The sequence below is a fragment of the Lontra canadensis genome, unplaced genomic scaffold (assembly GCF_010015895.1).
Source record: "Lontra canadensis isolate GAN:19392208 unplaced genomic scaffold, GSC_riverotter_1.0 scaffold40, whole genome shotgun sequence".
NCBI classification, from domain to species: Eukaryota; Metazoa; Chordata; class Mammalia; order Carnivora; family Mustelidae; genus Lontra; species Lontra canadensis.
The window spans coordinates 9344689-9360708 of NW_022631034.1; the positions used below are offsets into that span (position 1 = coordinate 9344689).

At 34.0% G+C, this 16020-nt stretch overlaps 1 protein-coding gene and 1 pseudogene across 1 annotated transcript in view; one reads left to right on the forward strand and one right to left on the reverse strand.

Moving 5' to 3' along the window:
- MSH4 (mutS homolog 4) overlaps nt 1–10311 on the forward strand; it is a 95386-nt gene extending 85075 nt beyond the window's left edge. Inside the window, exons 18-20 of the mRNA XM_032870296.1 lie at nt 2649–2823; nt 4187–4275; nt 10012–10311. Of these exons, the coding sequence (XP_032726187.1) occupies nt 2649–2823; nt 4187–4275; nt 10012–10203 (456 nt within the window). The 3' untranslated portion in view covers nt 10204–10311. The remainder of the gene's footprint in view (nt 1–2648; nt 2824–4186; nt 4276–10011) is intronic.
- On the reverse strand, nt 1305–1543 carry LOC116875081 (annotated as a pseudogene).
- Nucleotides 10312–16020: the final 5709 nt, after the last annotated feature.

A 16020-nucleotide genomic window follows, 5' to 3' on the forward strand; every position in this document is an offset into this window, starting at 1 on the left:
CCTCAGTTTGTTTTGTGACATTAAGAGTCTCTTATGGTTTGTCTCCCCCCCCGATCCTATCTGTTTCATTTATTCTTTTCCTACCCCCCCAACTCCCCATGTTGCATCTCCACTTCCTCATATCAGAGAGATCATATGAGAGCTGTCTTTCTCTGATTGACTTATTTCGCTAAGCATGATACCCTCTAGTTCCATCCACGTCGTTGCAAATGGCAAGATTTCATTTCTTTTGATGGCTGCATAGTATTCCATTGTATATATATACCACATCTTCTTTATCCATTCATCTGTTGATGGACATCTAGGTTCTTTCCATAGTTTGGCTATTGTGGACATTGCTGCTATAAACATTCGGGTGCACGTGCCCCTTTGTATCACTCCGTTTTATCTTTAGGGTAAATACCCAGTAGTGCAATTGCTGGGTCATAGGGTAGCTCTATTTTCAACTTTTTGAGGAACCTCCATGCTGTTTTCCGGAGTGGTTGCACTAGCTTGCATTCCCACCAACAGTGCAGGAGGGTTCCCCTTTCTCCACATCCTCGCCAGCATCTGTCACTTCCTAACTTATTAATTTTAGCCATTCTGACTGGTGTGAGGTGGTATCTCATTGTGGTTTTGATTTGTATTTCCCTGATGCCAAGTGATGTGGAGCACTTTTTCATGTGTCTATTGGCCATCTCGATGTCTTCTTTGCAGAAATGTCTGTTCATGTCCTCTGCCCATTTCTTGATGGGATTATTTGTTCTTTGGTTGTAGAGTTTGATAAGTTTTTAATAGATTTTGGATACTAGCCCTTTATCTGATATGTCGTTTGCAAGTATCTTCTCCCATTCTGTCAGTTGTCTTTTGGTTTTGTTAACTGTTTCCTTTGCTGTGCAAAAGCTTTTGATCTTGATGAAGTCCCAATAGTTCATTTTTGCCCTTGCTTCCCTTGCCTTTGGCGACGTTCCTAGGAAGAAGTTGCTGCAGCTGAGGTTGAAGAGGTTGCTGCCTGTGTTTTCCTCAAGGATTTTGATAGATTCCTTTCTCACATTGAGGTCCTTCATCCATTTTTCGTCTATTTTCATGTGTGGTGTAAGGAAATGGTCCAATTTCGTTTTTTCTGCATGTGGCTGTCCAAAGAGCAACAGAATTTTAACAATTAGTTTTCTGAATCAGTTCTGGGGTTTCTGGAATTGACTCTTTAATCTGATTAGATTTACTTTATTTTATTTTTATTATTTAACTCAAAGACTTGTTTTATTACAGGACATGGGTTGGGACAAATGGGAAGGGGTAGATATAGTGGGCAACTATGGCCCTAATTAGTATTGGATGCCCATCCTGATGGCCGTGAATGTGCTAAAGATGCCACCACTCTGCATTATGGTTTTCCTGATGCCACCCATCAGCTCCCAACCCCACATTCCAACCCTGAGCAAAAAAAAGTACCCAAGAGCACTCCAGCTGCCATAACCACTGCATAGCCCATCATAAAGCCCATCTACACGTGGTTGAAGCAGGTTGGCTTGGTGTGTCTATAGCGACCTATAGCCACTGGCATCCTCTTAGTGTTCAGGTCCCTGTACCATGGTGCCCCCACCTCACCTCTAATCTGATTAAAAATACTAATGACTCTATTTCTAGTAGTAGAGTGTAGTAGTTTCGTTTGATACATAAATTTTGAGGACATTAATGTTATTATGAACATAGTCCTTACTAGTTTACTGAATTTCTGAATTTTTTCTGTTGCTTTATAAATTTGGTTTTATACCCCTTTTGATTTATTAAGTAGTTGAATCTTTTCATTTTTCTGTCCTGTACCTCTTGCCACACCCCCTTAATGGTTGATGCCATTTGCCAGACCAAATATTTTCTTTTTAATGTCTTAAGACTTTCTTTTTCCACCGATCACATCTTTATAGTTTTTTTTTTTTTCTGGTAATATCTTAAAACATAACCAATTATGCAAATCTCTAGTTTAGTAACTCAAGACTGGAAACCATGTGCTGGTCACATCACTTGAACCCTCTGCATCAATACCTAAGATACTTATGGAAAATGGAGTTTTCTGGGATTCCACATTACAATAAGTACCAAGAATTTGCATCTTTAACAAGCTCCCCAGGGGATTACTATAGTTTGAGAATCATTGTCCTAAGCATTATTCTCCACCTTTTCTTTCTTCCTTTTAAGTACCTAACCTAAACAATGCAAATCTAAAACCTAAAAATCTTTGTGATTTTGAATACCTAAGACAAACCATTGATTCCACTTTCCAAAAAATAGTTTTATGGAGGGAAGCTACTTTTAAAGTAAAGTTTTTTTAAAAGTTGAGAGAAATGTTGTGATTTTATTTGTAGATTACTTTTCTAATAAAGGATTACCTCACTTAGCAGCTTTATTTCTGGTAAATCTCATCTTTTGAATATCTTCAGATTTTTTTAGGATTTTATTTTTAAATTTGTTCTCTTTTTTGTAATATAACATATGTGTGATGTGTAAACATAATAAAATGTCTCGTTCATTGAATATAAATTTGCAAAATATTTTGAAATGAGTTGACCAGTATTAGTTTCATTCCTACACTTTTGCCAAGCTACCTGGAAAATCAAGCTAATTTTTTTTCTAGTTCATTTAAAAAATACATTCATTGTTATATATTCTAGGCATTTACACTGTTCGCTACGCATTTCCTGGAACTATGTCATATAGAGGTCCTGTATCCTAATGTAGAAAACATGCATTTTGAAGTTCAGCATGTGAAGAACACTTCAAGGAATAAAGAAGCAATCTTGTATACCTACAAACTTTGTAAGGGACTCACAGAAGAAAAAAATTATGGTATTGCATATGGAAATTATATAATATCTATTGAAACACTACATATTCTCATAATTCTTTTCCCCTTTACTTGGCTCTTAATCTAAGCAACTTTTCCTATCATTCTTTTGAGTGTTTATGCTCTAAGACTGTATTTTCTATATCAAGCACGCATTTTATGTATATTAAGTTTATATTTAAATTTATATTAATCAGTACTTATGTAGAATTACAATACATTAAAGTCCCAGAAGTATTAGTTTCTATTCTGAGGAAAATGTAATTTAGTTTATATTTGCAAGTTATAAATGAATTGAAAATTGTATATTTCTTATACACTTTTTCAGTAACATCTGTTTTCTTCAGATATAGGGAACTTGATCATCTAAAGTCTTAAAAGGGAATGTATTACCAAACCATATGATGCTTGTAAACTTGATTAGATATTTTCTACCTAAATCATTATATGACGTGTAAAATCTCATGGATTCAGAAATTTTTAAATTGATCCATAAATATAAATTTCCTAAAATAATTTTAGCTATGAATGTGACCCTCTGTGGGGCGGGAAGCATCTTTGTTTTGCTATTTGAAATGAGAAATCAACTGCATAACTTAATTTGTATCAGACACTCTATTTTTATAAGCTTTAATTTCATCTATTACATGGGGATAATTTTCCATGTATGTAGGGCTTATGAAGATTAAATGAATTATCAAACATCTGTTTAATATAGTACCTAGCAATTAGTAACTTCTCTAAATGTGCGAGCTTTGTGTCTATTGCCTCTAAAGAAATACATACAATAAACTGTTAACACACTGTAGAAAGCCTTTGTGGCATTTATACAACAAAATTAGGCTCAGGGAACATGAGAATACTAGGTAGTACTTTGAATTGCATGAAGAATAGTCATCTATAGTTATATCTTGTGAGAAATTCCCCTCTCAGTGATCTGCTAGACAGATGAATATTCAGCTTTAGGGTTATCTCTGTGACTAGGGTTCTCTCTCCTCCCTTGCAAAGCTCATATTCTTTGACCTTCTATTAATCAACTGCATTTGTAGTTGGAATTTCATTGTTATTATTCAGTTTTCTAGTTACCCCTTTTCTTTTCCCTATCATGTTTTCCTGTCTCAGATATATGTTGAGAGGTAATTGATATTCTAACTTGTCATACATCTTGGACAACTAATTAAATCTTATGATTGGTAAATTGTCATCCAGAACTTTGGAAAACTTAATTTTGAGAATGGCTAAGTTCTTCATAAATGCCTGTAGGATGGAAGTTTAAATCTGTGAAGAAAAGATTATTACTGCTTAAAATAAATGTAATACCTGCCATAACAACAACAACATATAGCCCATTGTCTATAATTTTAGGATTAAAAGCTGCAGAGGTGTCATCACTCCCATCATCAATTGTCTTGGATGCCAAAGAAATCACAACTCAAATTACGAGACAGACTTTGGTAAGAAACTTTTTAGCAATAAGAATTGCTTTTCCAATTCAGGAAAATACTTTTAGTGTACATTATTATAATGGTGTTGTATCTAAATATATACTAATATTAATGATTAAAGCATTTAAAATAAAACCTATTTTTTTAAAAAAGATTTTATTTATTTATTTGACAGAGATAGCATAAGTAGGCAGAGAGTAGCAGGCAGGGAGAGACAGAGAAGCAGGGTCTCCACTGATCAGGGATCCCAAAGTGGGGCTCAATCCCGGGACTTTGGGATCATGACCTGAGTCAAAGGCAGCCACTTAACTGACTGAGCCACTCAATCCCCTAAAAACCTAATTTTAAATAAGGCAAATCTTTTTTTTACTTCTCACAATTTTTTTGGTTTGGTCTATTTCAACCTTTCCCAACAAATCAACCAGTAAGTTAGTAGACAAAAGTTAAACAGTTTGGTTCCTATAATACTTACTGCTACACTAACTTTATGATGAAAAAATAAGTCTATATAAAGTAAGCATTAAAAATAAAAATCACTCTGATGAATCACAGACCTGTACCCCTGAAACAAAAAATACATTATATCTTAATAAAAAATAAAAGAAAAAAATAAAAATCACAGGTTGCCTGGGTGGCTCAGTCAGTTAAGTATCTAACTCTTGATTGGCTCATGTCATGATCTCAGGGTTGTGAGATTTAGCCCCAAGTTGGCCTCTGCACTGGCTGTAGAGCCTGCTTAAGATTCTCTCTCTCCCTCTGTCCCAACCCCCACTCATACTTGTTTTCTCTAAAAAATAAATAAAAATAAAAAATAAAAATTACTATGCACCATACTTTAGCATCTTTTTTTTTTTAAGATTTTATTTATTTATTTGACAGACAGAGATCACAAGTGGGCAGAGAGGCAGGCAGAGGGAGAGGGAGAAGCAGGCTCCCCACTGAGTAGAGAGTCTGACGTGGGGCTCGATCCCAGGACTCTGGGATCATGACCTGAGCCAAAGGCAGAGAGAGGCTTTAACCCACTGAGCCACCCAGGTGCCCCACTTTAGCATCTTTTAAAATAGTATTTAAGACTTTTATCCATTATCATATATAAGCCTCCTGACTCTTCATGAAGCGGTTAGGTCTTTCTAGTATAAGATTAATAAGCTGTTACTTTTACTCATGTTTTTGCAACTGAGGTTCACAGAGGTTAAGTGTTTTGCTATTGAACTCACATCTATTGACTAAAAATTTGGAAATCTTTTTTTTTAACATCAGTTTGCTTTATGTTTTAAGAATACAGTGTGTTCAGTAAACTAAGCCATGTTCATTATGAAATTTTCTTCAGTAGTAACAGTTTCCTTTGTCTTTCTCTCTTAACCTGCTTTTAATTTTTATTGTATCCCTTTAGTCTCTTGAGTTTCTAGACTATCTTCATGACTTTACTTACCTAATCCTCCATTTGAATCTCTTCAACAATTTTGGTAGTGTTGGCTTCTGAAGAATCTCTCATTACCTAGTTCCTTAGTCTTCATCTTGTAAGATTCCAATTATGTCAAGCCTTCTTGAGTTGCCTTCTAGGCTTTGGCTTTCCTGATAATGATTCTCAAAATATATTCTAGACAAACTAATCTTATCTACAGCAAATTCATATATTCTACCTTTAGTCAAATATTTTATTGGATAGTTTTTTCCCCTTTTATTGTTCTGTATAGTTTCTTTAACTCTCAAAACATTTCTACTCTTCCCAAACTTTACCCTCAATGTCCTCACTCTACAGAAAATTCACTTCCTATATTTTTTGAGAGACTTGAAGTTATCTTGATGAATCCTTAAACTTCTTGAAAACTCTATTTTGGAATATCTGTTTTTCACCACGTTCTCTTCTTTCCTATCTCAGAGTAAAAGATTATCTTTCAATTTATTCAAGGCTAACTTTTCTACCTTCTTTCCATATCCAATAAGATATAACTTCATCAGATTCCTTTCTTCTCTCTCTTTTTAAAGATTTTATTTTAAATAATTTCTATACCCAACATGGGGCTTGAACTCACATTCCTGAGAGCAATAGTCACGTGAGCCAGTGAGGTGCCCCACTTTTTAAAAAAGATTTTTTAAAAGTAATTTCTATACCAAACATGGGGCTTGAGTTTACAATCCTGAGATCAAGAGCCATATGTTCTACCAACTGAGACAGCCAGGTATCCTTTGTTCCCCTTCTTCTCTTTGCATCCTTAGTGTTTGTTCACTGGCTTTTCCTTTTCCTATGAATATGCTTAGGTTTTTCCTAAGAAATCCTTCTTTATTACCTTACTTCTCAAAATATATTTCTCTCTTCCTTTTTTTTTTTTTACTGCCAACATCTTAAGAGATTATAATAACGATTTACTTCTTCCATTTTCTACTTGCAAACTAGATCTTGTCATCATGCCACTGAAACTTTCTTTGTGAAATACCTACTAATGATTAACTCTTATGGCCTTTTTTTTTCCACTTCTCATCTTCCCTGGTCTCTCTGTGGTGTTTGATACTACCCTTCTTTACCTTTTCATAATTCTTTTCTGTCTTGGCTACTGTGAAATGGTCCTCTCCTGAATGTCTTCATTTCCTACCTCCGATTACCCCTTTTTTTCTTTTTTCACCAATGCTTTTTTTTGTTCAATTTTTATTTAAATTCTAGTTAATTATACAGCAATATTGGTTTCAGGAGTAGAATTCAGTGATTCACCACTTATTTACAATATCCAGTACTCATCACAACAAACACCCTTCTAATACCCATCACCTATCTAGCCCACCCTCCCTACCTCCTTCTATCAACTGTCAGTTTACTCTATTGTGAATAGTCCCTTATGGTTTGTTTCCTTCTCTCTTTTTTTTCCCTCCCTCCTATATATTCATCTGCTTTCTTTCTTAAATTCCACAAATCATATTGTATTTGTCTTTCTCTGACTGATTTATTTTGCTTTAGCATAATATACTCTAGCTCCATCCATCCATCTGTCTTGCAAATGGCAAGATTTCATTTTTGGCTGAGTAATATTCCATTGTATATATATACCACCTCATCTTTATCTGTTCATCTGTCGATAGACATCTGGGCTCTTTCCATAGTTGGCTATTGTTGATAATGCACATAGCCCTTAAGTCTGTATTTTTGTATCCTTTGTGTAAATACCTACTAGTGTAATTCCTGGGTCATCAGGTAGTTCTATTTTTAACTTTTTGAGGAATCTCCATACCATTTTCTGGAGTGACTGCACCAGTTTGCATTCCCACCAACAGTGCAAGAGGGTTCCCCTTTCTCTTCACCCTCACTAACATCTGTTGTTTCCTGTGTTGTTAATTTTAGCCATTCTGACAAGTGTGAAGTGGTATCTTGTGATTTTGATTTGTATTTCCCTAATAATGAGTCTTTTTATGTGTCTGTTAGCCATCTGGATGTCGTCTTTGGAGAAATGTCTATCTCATGTCTTCTGCCATTTCTTAACTGTATTACTTGTTTTTTTATGTGTTGAGTTTAATAAGTTCTTTATAGATTTTGGATACTAACGCATTATCAGATATCTTCTCCCATTCTGTAGGCTGCCTTTTAGTTTTGTTGATTGTTTCCTTTGCTGTGCAGAAGCTTTTTATCTTAATGAAGTCCCAATAGCTCATTTTTGCCTTTGTTTTCCTTGCCTTTGAAAACATATCTAGCAAGAAGTTGGTGCAGCCGAGGTCAAAGAGACTGCTGCCTGTGTTCTTCTCTAGGATTTTGATAGTTTCCTGTCTCACATTTAGGTCTTTCATCCATTTTGAATTTATTTTTGTGTATTTTACCAGTGCTTTTTATCATTCCACTTACTAAATGGAAATTTCCCTAAGATTTTGCCCTTCCTTCTGTGTTTGAAACTATTTTCTTGGCGAGCTCATCCATTTCTCAGCTTACATTTTCACTTCTTTTTTACTTTGAATCCATATATTTTTCTTTGTATTTCTTCTTGAAATCTCAGTTTATGTTTTCATTCTTTAATAGGACCAAAATTAAATTTATAATATAAAAAAAATCTCATTTTTTTGCTCCTAAATTTCTCAGCGACCCATTATAATCATCTTTGAATCCTTCTTAATCACCTCTCATTAACACTGTGCAGTAGATTCTCTTTTTCAATCCATCATATATACATATACCAGATTATCTCCTAAGCATGACTTTTATCATGTTCAGAAACTTTTGGTTGTTTCTTACAAAATTAAAGTGAAACTCCTTAGCCAGGGACCATTCTAAATTTTTGAGGATTTCCTGTGGCTTAGGAATTTACATTTTTAACCAGTCTTCAGATGATTCTTAAACACACTAAAGTTTGTTAACTACTGCTTTATGATCTCCCTTTTACTACCCCAACCTTAGATAACATTTCTCAATTTAACTAAAACCTACATTTCTGCCACATTGAATTACTTGTCATTTCATCATTTTGACCTGTGTACCAGGATTTCTAATGTGTCTGCTCTCGCTGTTTCCTCCATCCAGAATGCCCTTACTTCTCTGTTCTTCTGTCCATCAAGAGTCATTCCAAATATTCCATCCTACTTAAGCCTTTCTTGACCTGAGCTGGGTATGAGTTCTCCTTCCTCTAAACTTTGAATCTCTCTCCTGAGACTTATCATAATTACCTAAATCTGCTGCTTATGAATATGTCTCTTTCACTATAATAATATGTCTCTTTCTTTGAGCCTCTTGAGTTCCAGTGGCATGTCAGATCGACATTTTTGTATCCCCAGTAGACATAAACACAAGGTTGGGGGCCTGGAATATAGATGATAATAGATATTCAGTAAATGTGTATTATTTAGATAATAAACTGATAGTTGATCATTCAATGTATCAAATAGATAGATGGGTGAATATATGATAATCTTATTTTACTTCATGGAGTTGGATTCATTTTACTTATATTGAGAGAAGAAAAATATCTTGGAAGTGCTTTCTATTGAGGAAGAGTTGGAGGGATTTTATTTCACTTAGTAAAAGGAATCTCACTAACTTTACATTAACAGTTAAGACTGAAAATGGTAATTCTTCTATCTAGCTCAGGAAACAAGGTGGATGAAGAATTTTCCAGCTGTACTCCTATCCCTTTGAATAATAATTCAAATACTATCTAAAGGTCTTCTAAAATATTAGAAAATTCCCCTTTTAAACATTATTTCTTGGGCATCCTAACTATAGATTGTTAAGAATTGGCATAATTTCAAGTAGCTATTTATAGCACTTATTTTCAAAATATAATCTACTCCTCAAGCAATATATTGTCTTAGATTCTAGCAGTTTCTATACATTAAATCTCTCAGAGGGACAAGCAACTTACTGTTGACCCATTCTGTCTACCAGTTTTATCTATTGGGGAATTAAAGTAGGAGATAGCAGAGTAGTACTCTTGGGTGACATTTAAAATGAATACTGAATAGCAATGAGCAATTATGTTGAGTGAGAAATTTTACCTATTTAGCAGATCTTTTTTCATTGAAAAGTGATTTTCAAGAATATAGGAATCCATGATAAAGTAAATACTCATGAAAAATTTTATTTTTTCAAAACAATATTTCTTTATTTTTTCTGGTATGTTCTTTGCTAGTTGAATGGAATTGACGTATCCAAAGAAATTAGTTACCTTTGAGTTCTATATTTCTATGAAAGGAAAGAGAAAATTGTCAAAATTTTAAAACAAAGTCATACTAATCATATTTTAATTTTTATCTATATTTTTTCAATAACAGCAAAACCAAAGGAGTACCCCTGAGATGGAAAGACAGAGAGCTGTGTACCATCTAGCTACTAGGCTTGTTCAAACTGCTCGAAACTCTCAGTTGGATCCAGACAGTTTACGAATGTATTTAAGTAATCTCAAAAAGAAGTATGAAACAGATTTTTCCAGGGCTGAACAAGTTTCAGGAAAGACTGAAGAATAGTAACAATTTATATCATGTACAAATCAAATAGTATATGTTCATATAGGGAAACTAGGATTCAATTTTCCTAAGAGCAAAAGAAAATATTTGCTTAATTTTATATCTTAATGGAAAATTACATTACATTATACTAACCTCAGAATTATCATCTATCTATTGTATATAAAAAATTTGTTATGACTTAAAATATGAAAACCATTGAAAGGACTTTTTATGTTAGAAAAATGTCAGTATAACATTATAGTTTTTCTCATTTATGAAAACTCATGTTACTAAGTCTTAAGTGTATTTATACCAAGTTATGGTTTAAAATGTTATTGTAAATGCCTTAGTTTTTGGAAAAGAAAAAACCACCTTTTTCTTTTTTTCCAGTCTGGAAACTTATGTGAGTTATTTTACACTCTCTTTTGAAGCAATAAGACCCTATGGCTCAATAATTGCTTAATTAGTACCCCCAAATTCCAACACTGGATACTTATGGAGTTTGTTAAAATGATATTGGAAGTTTTAAAGTGTTTTTTTTTTTTTTGACATTGAGTATAGTTCTAAAAGGTGAAAATAAACAAATAGATATTTTGTAATGCAGAGAATGTTTTTGGAAGGGGGAGTTGCCATCACTCACCCTTTCAATTTTCCAAATATAAGGCGTTCCATTTTCTACTCACCAACCTCTTTTCCAAGTTTCAGTTTTGGCCATCTTTATTAGGTGAGTAACCAAAGCGGCAAAAAGGTAATATTGATTCATTTGCCTCAGGGAGCATTTTATAGAACTGTTTTTCCATAAGCATGTGGCTTACACCATCATTTCAGAGCTTACCCAAAGGTCATTCTTGTTTCATAAATGGACCAAAAAAAAAAAAAAAAAAGTGGGGGGAAGACAATCGGTTGGTCAGTAACTGTAAGGAGCAGGGCTGTTGTCTTCTCAAATACCTTATTTCTACAATTCCATCTCATTAGATGACTTATTTACATAATCTTAGCACAAAGGCCCAAAATGGGGAAGTTATTCTTTTCTTGGACAATTAAGTATCTGGAACTCAGGGAATACATTCAATAAGCTGCAGAATTCATAATTCTGGCCACTAATTTGGCCAAAAAAATATATTCACAGACTGGTTAGGGCCCTATTTTTTTGTTAATGTATTTGTATTTTATAAAATCTAATATTTTTTACTTTATTAAATTCTAAGTAATAGATATATTGAAAAAGTTTTATTTAAATAACATATGTTTTAAAATGTGAATGTAAATTGGTGTTCATATTTTAATTTGATACATGTTAAACATCCCATTAGACTACATGTATTCCCTATTGTCATGTTTTAGAGAGTACCACAATATCTGAATTTGACCATTAACCATGTATTAATTCACAGTCTTTAAAATGAATTATATTGTATGTAGTCATTCCTAAAAGCAGTTTGATAACAGGTTTGCCCCAAATTTCTAAAAGGGACTGAGAATGAAAAGGGCATGGCAGATTGGGAAGAAAAGGGAAGAAACAATAAAAGGCAGAAGGGGAGTATGCAGTGGGAGAAAAACAGGCAAGCAGAGATAAGAGCAAAGTATTAAATATGCAGAATATAATTTCCTTAAATATATTAATTTCCCTTTAGGTTTAACCCTAATATTAGATTCTATCAGACTTTTAAGAAATTTTTCATGATTTAGAACTTTTGATGCAGAAACTGTAGCCAACTGATTAATCCCTTTTGTTTCAGTTTAGAATACTGAAATAAAAATAGGTTTATATCTTCTTAAAATTAAATTTTTTTCTTCAGTTGTTTTGTGTGTAGCCAAAACACAAAAAAGCAAATTAGGGGCGCCTGGGTGGCTCAGTGGATTAAGCCGCTGCCTTCGGTTCAGGTCATGATCTCAGTGTCCTGGGATCGAGCCCCGCATCGGGCTCTCTGCTCAGCGGAGAGCCTGCTTCCTCCTCTCTCTGCCTGACTCTCTGCCTACTTGTGATCTCTGTCTGTCAAATAAATAAATAAAATCTTAAAAAAAAAAAAAGCAAATTAAATGAAGATATAATTGTTATGTTATGGTACTATAAAATAGAAATGAATACTAGGGAGACAATCCATTCTTTAATTTTAAGGTCTACTTGGTCTCCTCTTCAGTACCTTTTTGCTTTGTCTTTCTCTAAAATTATAGATCATTATCTCATAATCCAGCCTTTTAAGATAAATGTTCATTATGCTGTAAAAAACTCCTTTAATTTCCACCTCAAAGCCATTCTTTTAATCTGTTCCATCTTTCTCTTCACATAAAGTAGTCTTTTACAAGTCTAGGGTTAAGGTATATGGAAGTAGAAGAAAAAGGCAGCTTATACTCATGCTTAGGAAGTAGTGCATTTGTTTGTTTTAAAATTTGCATATAATACAATTAACTCTTTTTTTGATGTAAAATTTTATGAATTTAGCACATTTATGGATTCAGGAAACCACTAGGACAATCCTTTTGTTCACCTAACAGTTCCTTTACCTTCACATCATTCCCTTAGTACTGTCCCTTTGTTGTCAAATCCATGCCTGACCCCTAACTTTAACCCAGCAATCACTGGAAATTAAGCATTCCATCCCTATAGTTTTGTTTTTTCCATAATGTTCGAAAAATGGTATCATATAGCATGGGATCTTTTGAAACCGGCTTCTTTTACTCAGCATAATACTTTGTAGAATTTGTCCATGTTGTTGTGTCCTTTTATTGCTGTCTATTTCATTGTTTGTATGTGCCATAGTTTACCCATACACTCTTTGAAAGACAATTGGGGTTCCATTTTTGGTGATTAAGAATGGAGCTGCTATAAACATTCTTGTATAGATTTTTGCATATTAAGTTTTAATTTACCTAGGTTAAAGAGGAGTAGAATGGCTTTGTCATCTTGTATGTGTTTAACTTCATAAGAATTTGCCAAACTGGGACGCCTGGGTGGCTCAGTTGGTTAAGCGGCTGCCTTCGGCTCAGGTCATGATCCCAGCGTCCTGGGATCGAGTCCCACATCGGGCTCCTTGCTTGGCGGGGAGCCTGCTTCTCCCTCTGCCTCTGCCTGCCTCTCTGTCTGCCTGTGCTTGCTCACTCTCTCTCCCTCTGTCTCTGGCAAATAAATAAATAAAATCTTAAAAAAAAAAAAAAAAAAAAAAAAAGAATTTGCCAAACTGTTTTCTAAAGTGGTTCTTAAATTTTGCATTCCCATCAGCCATGGCTGAGAATGTTCCACATGTTCTCTAACACTTGGTATTATCAGTTTTTGTTTTTTTTTTAATTTTAGCCATTCCAATATGTATATAGTGAGTAATGCATTTTTAAATTTTAAAGCTGTTCTGCTAATTCTTTAGCAAACAAAACCTATTCTGACTTTTTAAAAAAGATTTTATTTAATTATTTGACAGAGACATAGCAAGAGAGGGAACACAAGCAGGGGGAGTGTGAGAGGGAGAACAGGCTTCCCAGGGAGCAGGGAGCCCAGTGTGGGGCTCAATTCCAGGACCCTGGGATTGTGACCTGAGCCAAAGGCAGACGTTTAATGACTGAGCCACCCAGGCACCCCCCTATTCTGACCTTTTTAAGCAAATTATATCACTATCTTATATGCAAGTGTTAAAAAATATTCAAATGTCAATAAATTGTGTGTAGTATGGACTTCCTACATGCTTATTTATGAGCTTAAAATATGCTCAATTGTAATTAAATATACTTTAGTTAAATGTATGGATTCAATTCTATAATGCATTTCTACTTCACAGGAATGAAAATGGAAGGAAAGGAAAAGCAAATGATCTAGTTATATTGCTGCTTTGCTATTTCCATTCTATTATTTAGAAATTTAAATCACACAGTTGTTTATCTTACTACAGGACCAGAATGAAAATCCATTTCGTATAAATTGTCAAAATTTTGAATAGTCCCCAGATTGCAAGTAGAGAGTGAAAATGGCTACTAAGTGCCATAATCTACCAAAATTGATCCTGGAATAGACAGTGATGGGTGAGAAACAGATTTTATTGTCAAGAACTGTGAAGGTATAACTATGTATGGTGATGAATGTTAATTAGACTTATTGTGGTGATCATTTTGCAATACATGCAAATGTTGAATAACTATGTTGTATACCTGAAACTAAAATAATGTTGTATGTCAGTTATACCTCAATTAAAAGAAAAAAAAAAAAACTGTGAAGGGTCTGGGATTTTTACCTTACTTGCAAACTAGAGGTTTATTGTACCACAGTTTCACGTGTGCTGTCAGAAGACAAAAGATTCTTGGGTCAGAAACAAAAGACTTTCTTGCTAATGGTACATCATGCAGTGTGAGTTTCATGTTTGTGTTGATTTCAAATATCCCCATCCTCTAAGATATGGAGTGGTCTAGTTAGATATGTACACAGTGGATTTACACTGTGTACTAACACTGAGGAACCCAAAGCTAGGGGAACCCTTTTATTTTAATGAACTTCTAGCAAACCTGCTTGACTTTTCTTTCAGAGGAAGACATAAGCTTTATTATATTAGACCCTGAAGAAACTTGCCACTGCTCAGAGGGAGACACTATCTCTGTCTTGCAAGGCTGTTCATTATACAAACATCCTTAAAAAGGTAGTCAAATATAAGACAGTGCCTCTACTCAAAAGACAGACAGAAAAGTGAGACACCTGTGGAAAATTGCCTCCCAGTTCTCTTCTGTGTATTGCAGCAGCTTGACCACCTTGTTGTGTAAAGAAGTCTAGTACCCTACAACTTGAAAAGAGCTAAAAGATTGCAGTAGAATAAATTTTATTTTTTAAGATAATAAATTTCTTTGCAACTAAACATACAGATTTAATTACTATTTTCATTTTGATGTTATGTTGGATCAAAACTATTCTTTGCTTTCTTTGTATCAAAATCCATATAGTTTAGGCATAGGTGAAATGAGTAAAGGCAGTAAACAGGTACAAATTTCCAGTTATAAAATAAATAAGTTCTGGGGATGTAATGCACAGCATGGTGGCTATAGTTAATAATACTGTGTTGCATATTTGAAAGTGGCTGAAATTAGATTTTACGTGTTCTCATCACAAGAAAAATATTTTAACTATGTATGTTGATGGATGTTAACTAGACTTATTGTGCTGATCATCTTGCAATATATACATATATTGAATCATGTTATGCACTGGAAAGTAATATATATCAATTATATCTCAACTTAAAAAGCACTACTGATCTAGTATTTAGAAGTATCACACACCAGAACACTAAAGCTCCTTATTGTTTTGGGGGGCTAATTATTTCCAAATATTATCCATTTCTGTCCTTTTACTACTGACCCCCACCCTTTAGTTGACTAATTCTTCACCTTGTATTTGTGACTTTGGCTTCTCAGGGACGGGATTGCATCTTAATTTCCTTGGCTATTCCTCACCACCAAGCACAATATTTTATTTGCAAAAGAACTCAATAAATACTTGTTAATGGGAGTATACAATGTAAAATAATATTTACCTAGCTTAGAACATTTAAATAAAAGGAACTTCAGAATATCAATATGACCAAAATTTCCACAGGTAACAATTATGCTCTAACACAAAACAACTTTTAAGAGCAGAGTAAACTGTTAAATCTCAAATATAACAAAAATCTCATAATTTGTCCCATTGTATAGAAAGGTAATGAGCAGAGTCATATATTGATTTAAAATGGATTCATTTAGGGTGTCATGTGAAATTATATATATTTTTAAAGATTTACTTATTAATTTTAGGGAGAGAGCATGAGGGGGAGGACCAGAGAGAGAGGGAGAGAGAATCTCAAGCAGACTCCCGCTGAGCGTGGA